The sequence below is a fragment of the Netta rufina genome (assembly GCF_964035555.1).
Source record: "Netta rufina genome assembly, chromosome: 13".
Taxonomy (NCBI): domain Eukaryota; kingdom Metazoa; phylum Chordata; class Aves; order Anseriformes; family Anatidae; genus Netta; species Netta rufina.
In genome coordinates this window covers 2,690,531-2,699,467 of record NC_140136.1, presented here as the reverse complement: position 1 = coordinate 2,699,467, position 8,937 = coordinate 2,690,531, and the positions used below count along the sequence as shown (strand labels likewise).

Here is an 8,937-nt window from a genome sequence, read left to right as displayed (position 1 = left end):
CTCAGCAGCAAGGGGACCCCGCATGCAATCACGGAGCCCCCCGCGTTACCCTTACAACCCTCCTCTGCCATCTGCCCCCATCCCACAGTGTCCTCCCCAGTCCTTCCACATCCCCCCCTTGTCTCCTCGTGGCCTGGCTGCCGTTTGGGGTGGGAGCCGTGCTGCGGGTTTTACGGAGCGAGAGGCAGCGGCGGTCCCAAACCGCACCCCGGGCTCTGAGGCACTTTGGTAACACTAAAAATAAAAAAAAAAAACAAAACTGCACAACCAGCTCCAGCTAAAGGTGCTGCTGCTCCCCACCGCTCCTCCGCGGTCTTGGGGTGGAAATTGAAAGAGCCCTGAATACATAGCAGGTGGCTCCAGGCGAGCACAATATGGTGGTTTCTGAGGAAGGACCTGCTCCAGGACAGCTGGGGAAACCGCAAGTGGTGTTTTGGTGTTCAAACCTGCGGCCCATCATGTGTTTCACAAGTGGGCACGTGTTGTTCCATCACAGCTGAGCAGGCACCTCGCTCCCACTGCCCCCTGCCCACCTCCCCCTCCAGCGCCTTGCCTGCAGAGAGGAGGCTTCCTGGTGCACCAGGGGGAAATTTTCCCCGGGGAAGGGACGAGCAATGTGGGGTGGACTCGTTGGTCTGAAGAGATTGCCAGAAAAGGGGAAAGGCTGCCCCTCTTCCTCGTGTTTTTGTCAGCTTGGTGTGGGTGGCAGCGAAACCATGTTATGTGCTAACGTGCTGATCCCTGGGCTGGTGAGCTCTGAGGACTGAAATGGGATTAAACACCGAGGGAGACACCACGATGGCCCCAAGCAGCAAAGAAAGACTTGGGGTGTGCATGCTGGTGGTGCTGTCCCCCACCACCCACCTCCATGACCAAGCATCCTGTAATCCAAAGCTGTACCAGGAGCAGGAGCTGGGGACTTCCTTGCACTGGGCATACTGGTGCATCCTCAGAAATCTCAATCTGCAGCCCTCTCCTCACAGGCACCAAAGCTACAGGCTGTAATGCCTGCAAGGGATGTGCACAAGGGCAGAGAGAGGACCACGAGCATCCCCCCAACACGGGGGTCCGGTGCACAATTTAGCCAACGTGTAGTGTAAATACCCACCCCACGTGGCCTGGCAGGACAGACTGCCAAAGGGCTCACACCCCAGGACACCATGGGATGTAGGGCTGTCCCTCAACCCTAACTCAACCACGCTTCAGCTGGGTCTGTCATCTTGGAGCACTTTTTGGGAGCTGCAGGGTAAGCTGCTCATTGGGACAGAACAGAGACAGGCTGTAGCTGCTCAGCTGGGAAGGATGCAACAGTCAGCTGCAAGTCCCATGAGAGCTGAGCAATTAATTATTCTATGGAAGACTGTTATTTACCCCCAAAAAAAAACAGATAGAAACCCTGCAGCCAGAACAACCTGGCACAGAGGGGAGCCTTGGTCAATACACCCCATGAAGAACAGGGAGGTCACCATAGCTGTGCCATGCCCACATTTATGCTTGTGAAAGTCTCTATCATGAATAAAAATAAAATAAATCAAATCAGAATGAATAGGGGTTGATCTGCTTTAATACCCAAGCAGAGGGGAGAGCTTTGCATTCATCTCCTCTGCCCATTCCAAGGGACTCAGTCTCCAGCTGCCTGGATCTGGAGACTGATGAATAGGGTGTTTGTTTTTTCAAAAAACCTTGGCAGGGCTGACCCTGAGCACATCACAGTGTGTTGGTGTTTGTCCTTCAGTGGGGGAACAGGACCCAGACCAAACAAGGTCCAGTGCTTCTTGTGTTAGTGCCTAAAAAGCAGGCTTGTAAGAAGGGCAGGTGATGGTGCATACTCAGCCACCTTTCCGACAACGTGGACTTCATTGACAGACCCTTTCTGCCCCCACACATCCACCACCACCCTCAAATAGACCAGATCCCTCATGAGAAAGGCGGATTGAGGGACACTGGGGAGGGTTCCTGCAGGCAATAAGGAGCAGGACCACAAGTGACCACCCCCTTCCCATCACCTCAGAGCATCTGTGAGCACCCAGCTCAGTGCTGCAAAGATGGGCAGGGACACATCTTCATGCTCCCTTGAATGATGGCTCTACAAGTGGGGCCCCTTTCTTCCTTCCTTTATAAGGTTTTGGCTTGTTCCTCCCCTGCCCCACAGCTGAAGCTACAGAGCAGGAGGGAGGTGACAGAATGACAGACCCCACACCACAAGGAAGGTTTGGATGTCTCCAATTTGTTCTTGCCCAGAGATTTGCCACCCCACTCATCGCAACAGCCAAAACACGTCACAAGAGAAATACAAAATATAGCACTTTAATTGCAGGCAGATAAAATTACAAAAACATTTCACAAAAGTTTAGGCATAAAATAAATACGCAGCCTCGTAGCACATACACATGCACGGTCCTGGTTTGCAGCAGCTGCAAGGCACAAGCCCCGTGCCCAAGCAGCTCCCCGGCGCTGGGCACACAAAGCGTGTTAATGAGGATTTCCACATGGATGCTGCTGCCTGGTCACGCTTGGGAGAGACCGACACGTGCACTGGGGAGGGTGAAGCCAACCTACGAACACTATGCTGCAATCTTTAAAATAAAAAGACTTGTATAAACTCCCATCTTTGGTTAGGAAAATTAAGGATTTCTACATTCTTATATTCAACATTTACATATATAATCTCTGCATTGCTTTCCGAATCTCAAAAATACTTCAATATTACAGGTAAAAATATAAACCTCATGGCAAAAACAAACAAGAATTTGAGGTACACCTCAGAAGGCATACCATACCACAGCCTTCAGCAGGACTGCAAACACTTTGGCAGAGGCAGGGAGGGGTTGATTTTGGGGAAGAACTTACTACATTTGAGAATTTTAAGGCTTTTCCAAGAGTTATCTCCTTCCAAAACGCTATACTGTGCAAGGTCCAGGTGGCAGATGGCTGGGGCAGGTTGTTAGAGCTGTGAGCTCCAGGTCTGCTAGCTGCAGTGACACAGGGACTGTCACATCTGGTACAAAAGCTTTTGTGATCAGTGAAGAGCCCCCAGCACCACCGCTGGGCATTCAGCTGAGTTTCTCCTGGCAATTTTTACCGCTCTGCTTACACAGACTCCGGACTGAGAACAGCAAAGAACACGAACCAACATGCCAAAAAAAGGGGAATTGGGGGCAGTAATGGGACCAAACCGGCCTGGAGCGACCCAGACCACTGACACCGGCGGAGGAGGCGGCTCACACGGCGATCTGCTGGTTTTCTCTGAAGAGGGGCCGCTGGTGGGGGCCGCAGATGTCCTGGAAGATCCTGTACACCTGCTCGTGCTGCGTCTCGTCGGCCGCGGGGACCAGCGGGCTGCTGCTGCTGCTGTAGGCCTTCCCCGTGTCCTCCACCACCTGCCTGAGGAACAGCTGCTCCACCTAGGCCAGAAGGGAGCCGTGAGGAGGATGGAGGAAGAGGAACCTCCCTGGAGGTGTCCTGCTGCCACCCACCGCGGTGACAGCACAGAGCGGAGGAGCTGTGGCCACGTCCAGCCAGGCCACCAGGCCCAAATTCCACAAGCCACCTCGTCCTAAGCACCCCTAGCATGTGTCACTGGTGGTCCTTTATAATGGGGGAGGATAAATGGGCTGGGTGACATCCCCACACACACACTGCCTCAAATTTGTGTGCCAGACAAGAGGTGGCCCAGTCAGAAAGCTGGGCCTAGAGGAGCAGGGCTGAGCTCTGAGCTTACAAATCCCCTCCAGGGCCTCGCAGACACTCAGTGGGGTCTCTGCTTGCTGCAGTGCCCACCCCACACCCTCCATGCCCCGGTCTCGTGTCCTTGGTATGAGCACCTTGAAGGCCTGAGGGGTGCTGTGCTGGGTGTGGATGCCAGAAATACCCCAGGAATTGCCTCTGGGCTCCTAGCCCTACTTCAACTACTTCAAGTGAAGTGTGTATCACTTAATACAGCCACTCCAGGGATTTATTTCCCCACAGGAGAGAGCAGAGATCCCAACACCAAGAGGCAGGAGCAGGAGGAAGCAGCAGAACAAAGCAGGGGCACAGAAAAGTGGCAGAAAACAGCTTTTCTAAGCCACTAGGAGATGTATGAGGTGTGTGCTATGTGGAGGCTGTGCTTGCAAATGGGATCTAGCCAGATTAAGGGGTCCAACAAGCAATATTTGTGCCTCCCAGGGATGGAAGCTAGAGCCTTATAGGAGAAAGCAAGGAGGAAAAATTCAGTGCCAGGGTCAGAAGCAGGGCTTGGATGGGCAGCCACCATACCTGGACGAGGATGAGCTTACACCTCAGCGTGGGATCAGGGAATTCCTCTCCGAAGCACAGCATGACCCTGCTGTCCGGGTAGCGGCCCTGGTTGTTGTAGTACTGCTGCAGGTCTGCCGGGACAGGAGCACGGTCAGACACCACGAGCCTGGGGACCTTGCACCCTGCCCCAGCACAACGCTGGGGGCCTGCTCAAGAGCAGCCAGGTGTTTGCTACACACCACCACAATTAATTATTCCTTCCCAGACCCTATACGATCAGTTATTAATTCAGACCACTCAGTGATGGCCAGTCATAACCCCAAAGTGCTCCAAAAGGAAAGACCACCTGAGAAAAACAACCCCTAGAGAAGTTGAAGAGGGAAGGGAACGCTCCTACAAACCTCTGAAGAACAAGTTGGTGTCAAAAATCTTCACCACCTCGTCCCGGTCCAGTTTGTTGGGCCTGTCCTTGTACAGCATGGTGTTGCCGCTCCAGAAGACCCTGCCCTGGCACAGCCTCTTGATGAAGATGCCCTGCTTGTTGCTGTGCAGCAGGACCCCCCGCTCCAGGTGCCCGAAGAGCTTCTTGGTGATCTGCTTCTGGCGGTCATTCTGGATGGCCTCGGCCGAGGGGAACCTCACGTGCTCCAGGGCATCGGGGGCGTAGAGCTTCTCGCTGGGGCCCGAGGGCTGGCTGAGCGAGATCCTGCAGCCCTCAGGGTACGAGGTGGTGATGTGGCCCACCAGCTTCCCTCCGTAGAAGAAGTTGATCACCATCTGGGAGTAGCCTGGAGGGGACGGGCAGGCACGCAGCCCATCAGGAGGAGCGGCCAAACCCTCCCTGCTCTCTGCTGCAGGGCCCAAATCCCCAGGGAGCTGCAAGAATTCCCCTGGGAGAGTCTGGAGGAGACCTCTTATTTGTTGGAGGACACCTCCAGCACTCAGCCTGGAAGCATGCGAGAGCTCCAGTTCCCAAACCCTTTTATCCCACTGCAGGGGATAATGTCATGCTCAACGTGCTGACCCTGCAAGGACACTCCAGCAAAGCAGGGAGTATCACCAGACCAGCCTTGTGCCATGGCACACACATACATGAGCAAGACCAAGTCCCAGAGAGGAGCGTGATGGCCAGAGCCCAGAAACACACAGGGGAATGGGAGCTGCCTCACCTGAATGATGCTGCTCGTAGCCAGTGTACCCGTTCATCAGGGGCAGAGCTGTGGGCAGAGAGAGCAGAGATGTCAGAAATGCCCAGCTCCATCCAGGAGCTCCATCCTTTCCCAATCCCCAGCTGCCACCCCCAAGCTTTCCCCTCCCAACAAGCCAGAAAAGACTCCAAAAACACTGAACTTAAAATCATGCAGGGAATGCTGCGCTGTTGGGTGCCACAGCAGTGCTCCCAGTTAGCACTTCCAGCATTTTTAAGGAACACATTCATGAAACAAGTGGTGCCCCGGGGGAGCCTGCACCACCCCTCGCTGCAGTCACCGCCCTGGACAAAGAGCTGGGTCCCATTAAACGCCCCCAGTGCCACCAGCTACTTACTGGGGTTGGGCTGCTGCACCCACCAGTCTGGGATCGGCGGGTTTCTGCAGGTCTCCTGGGGGGGCGAGGGGCTTCTCTTGATGATGCCCAGGTACTCGTCCACGCAGGGGGGCTGGCAGAGGATAGGAAACCCATCAGATCAGCCAGGGATGGGATCTGCCCCCACACACCCAGTGTGGGATCCCACCCAAAGAGGCAAAGCAAGGACGCAGAGAGATTTGTGAACGCTTTTTGGGTAGGAATAGAGCAGGATTCCCCAGGCTGTACACCCAAATAATACCCTGAGAGTCTCTGAGAAGGGGAACAGAGGCACGAGAAGCCCGCAGCCCCCAGCGAGTGTCCGCACAACCCAACTGCACGTGGAAAACACGCGCTGAGACCTCGGACAAATGAGCACAGCCACGAGAACACACGCCAAGCTCCCAAAATCTTCGGATGTTTAACCTCAGACCCGTCCCCGTGCTCAGGGCTCACCTCTTTCATGAGGTCGTCGATGGCAGAGGGGCTGCAGTCCATGTCTGTGACATCGGCCAGGCCGCTCCCGGTCCCGACACCGCTTTTGCCTGTGGAGAAGGGCAGGGCTGCAGGCAGGGCACCCACCCGCAGCTCGCCACGCCACCAGCTTTTGGAAACCCTTCGCCCCGCGAAAGTTACGAAACCGAGAACCGCAGCGACCCAGCGCACCCCCAGCAGCTGCGTTTTGGGGCCAAAAACCAGCTCATGACAAACAGCACCGGCACACGGCGACTACAAGCGAGGCCAAGCAAATTCGGCTGGGAGCTCGAGCACAGGAGAGGGGGTTTTCGGAGCACCCCAGAGACCGGGGCTGCTGCTGCTGCTTCTCCTTTTTCCCCCCCCAGCCCCGCTGCCGGTGGGAACCTGCAGCACCATTTGCATACGGGCCCCGTGTGAACACGAAGGAGAGGAGATGCTAGAGGCAGGCTTCCTGCAAGATGATTTTTTTTTTTTTCTTAAGTGAAAACTTGCAAGAAAAAAGGAAAAGCGCACGCACGCCTGACCACAAGCAGAGATGTGCTTAGCGTGACCTGCGCCTCACCAGCGACTGCTCTGCTGAGCTGCTGTTACTCTCAGCAGTGCCAAGAAAAGGGATTTAGTTAGCTCCCTGCCAGGGTGGGGGACAGGAGGACAAAGGGTTGTGGGCTCAAGCATCCCCCAGAGCAGAAAAAGGATTCAGGTTTGTCCCTAGAGCGTCACAGCCTGGCAGCTCACGTGATGCTCCAGTTATTCCCCGTATCCTAAGCAAGGGGAAATCCCACCCTCACTCCCTGCCAGCCCAGCAGCTCCTTCCCCACCTCCCCGGCCCCAAAAAGGGACACGGGGCACGTCCCCAAGTTATGGGGTCAGCCCCACAAGCACCGCTCAGATGTAGGTCAGCCCCAGCCAGGGCTGCCCCCGGCCCCGTGCCCTCCTCAGGGCACTCACATTTCTGCTCCTCCTCCGGGACGATCCTATAAACCTTGTAGGGCTCGGAGATGTCCAGCTGGGACCTGTCCGTCACCTCCTCGAAGTCAGGGCTCTTGTTCAAGGCGCAGCGCAGCCGCGTCTTCCAGGTGGCCGGCTCCGCTTTGTCGCCTTCTTTGAACTTTCCTTTAAAAACAGCCCAAGCCTAAAAAACAACAAAAACAGAAAAAATAACCCTCCGTGCAAGCTCTGCAAACCCCCCTGGTCCAAGGGGTGAATGCGCTGGGGCTGCAGCGAACATTTTGTTGGGGCCACAGCCTGGCTCAGGCACATCTGTTGGTGGGAAATGCACCTCGCATGAATGTAAAAACCCCAAAAAACTTCAATATTGTCATGCTCCCAGTCTGTGCCAGCCACACACCAAGCTACAGGCCCCAGATTTGGCCCCACACCCTTTACACCCAGCTTCAGAGCCAAGATTGAAGCGTTCAACTTCGCCTCTGTGCTGACCGATGCGAGGATGCGCATCCAAACTTGTGATATTCTTAATAATACCCAAACCCACAGCAAAATAACCCATTTCCAGCTGCTGGCTAATACCTGACAGCTGGCTTCTTTTGAAGATCAGAACGCCAGCTGTGCTTTCATGAGAGGTGGGAGAGCTCATTTTACTACTGGAGATGATGAAATATTATCTATTAAAGCACACAAATACGTACAGAGCTACCTATATTGATTTTTTTTCCCCCATATTCTATTTTTTCAGGTGGCTGAATTCAGCACAGCCCCGCCAGCCTCATATCCCACTGCTCCTGCACTAGGCACTGAGGGTGCTGCCCCAAAAGACAACTCGTCAGGACAGATACAGCAACAGATGGAAATGGGGACAGAAGGATGGGAATTCCTGGGGAAGACCCTGACTTTCTCAGTCCATTTTAGTTCAAGACCGAATTCTCCAGTTTTGCCGGAGAGGAGGAACTTCACATTTTGGGGAAAAAGCCGGGATTTCCTTCCTTCTTTCCCTCAAAGGCTTTTTTTTTTTTAAAGTCAATCCAGTCTTTTCAGAAGGAAGCCGGTGAGAAGCTTAGGGCAGGCCCTACCTTGAAGATGGAGGCATCCACCTCCTGGTTGTAGTCCTGCTTCCCGGCGTGCTTCCAGGGGATGCGGAACATGCTCTTCTCCTCGCTCTCCCAGATGAGCCCCGGGTAGAGCTCGCTGTCGATCTGCTCGATCAGCCACTGCCGCAGCCGCCGGCCGCCGTTACGGTCGCACATCCTGGGCGAGAGGTGGGAGCCCCGTCAGAGGGGGGAAAAACGTCTGGCTGTCCATCCCAGGGGGACATTTCTCCGTCCGTCCCGCAAGCGCAGCCTCCCTGCACCCCCCTGCCTGCTCGAGCAGCAGCTGGGCTCTCAGACAGGTCTTAATTGCTGCATTTAATTAGGACGAGCAGTCCCGCACCTGAGCGGCGATGACCCTGGAGAGCCAGGGGGCTGCGATATTTCCAAGCAGGGAAATGAAAAGGAAAAAGGCAATTTGGGTTACAGCAGCCCCACTGCGCTCCCACGGCTGGAACGGCACTGCCTGCGGGGACACAGCTCCCAGCAGCTCCCCTGTGCCTGTCTGTACCTAAAACCTCTCTTTTTGTGATGGAAAAGAGGCGATTTTAGAGGAATTCTCCTCGATTTGCTCCAAACCCTTCCTCCAGCTTCTAAGCAAAGCCGTGAGCACGGC

The 8,937-nt window shown here is 55.0% G+C and overlaps 1 protein-coding gene across 1 annotated transcript; it reads right to left on the bottom strand.

Moving 5' to 3' along the window:
* Positions 1-2,335: 2,335 nt before the first annotated feature.
* On the bottom strand, positions 2,336-8,480 carry IRF8 (interferon regulatory factor 8; the record flags this gene model as incomplete). The annotated part of the gene is made up of 8 exons (XM_084294713.1): positions 2,336-3,404; positions 4,258-4,370; positions 4,641-5,027; positions 5,409-5,456; positions 5,785-5,896; positions 6,259-6,347; positions 7,228-7,411; positions 8,307-8,480. 8 exons carry the CDS (start codon positions 8,478-8,480, stop codon positions 3,222-3,224), a joined length of 1,290 nt encoding a protein of 429 aa, XP_084150839.1. The 3' UTR covers positions 2,336-3,221.
* Between the last annotated feature and the right edge of the window lie 457 nt (positions 8,481-8,937).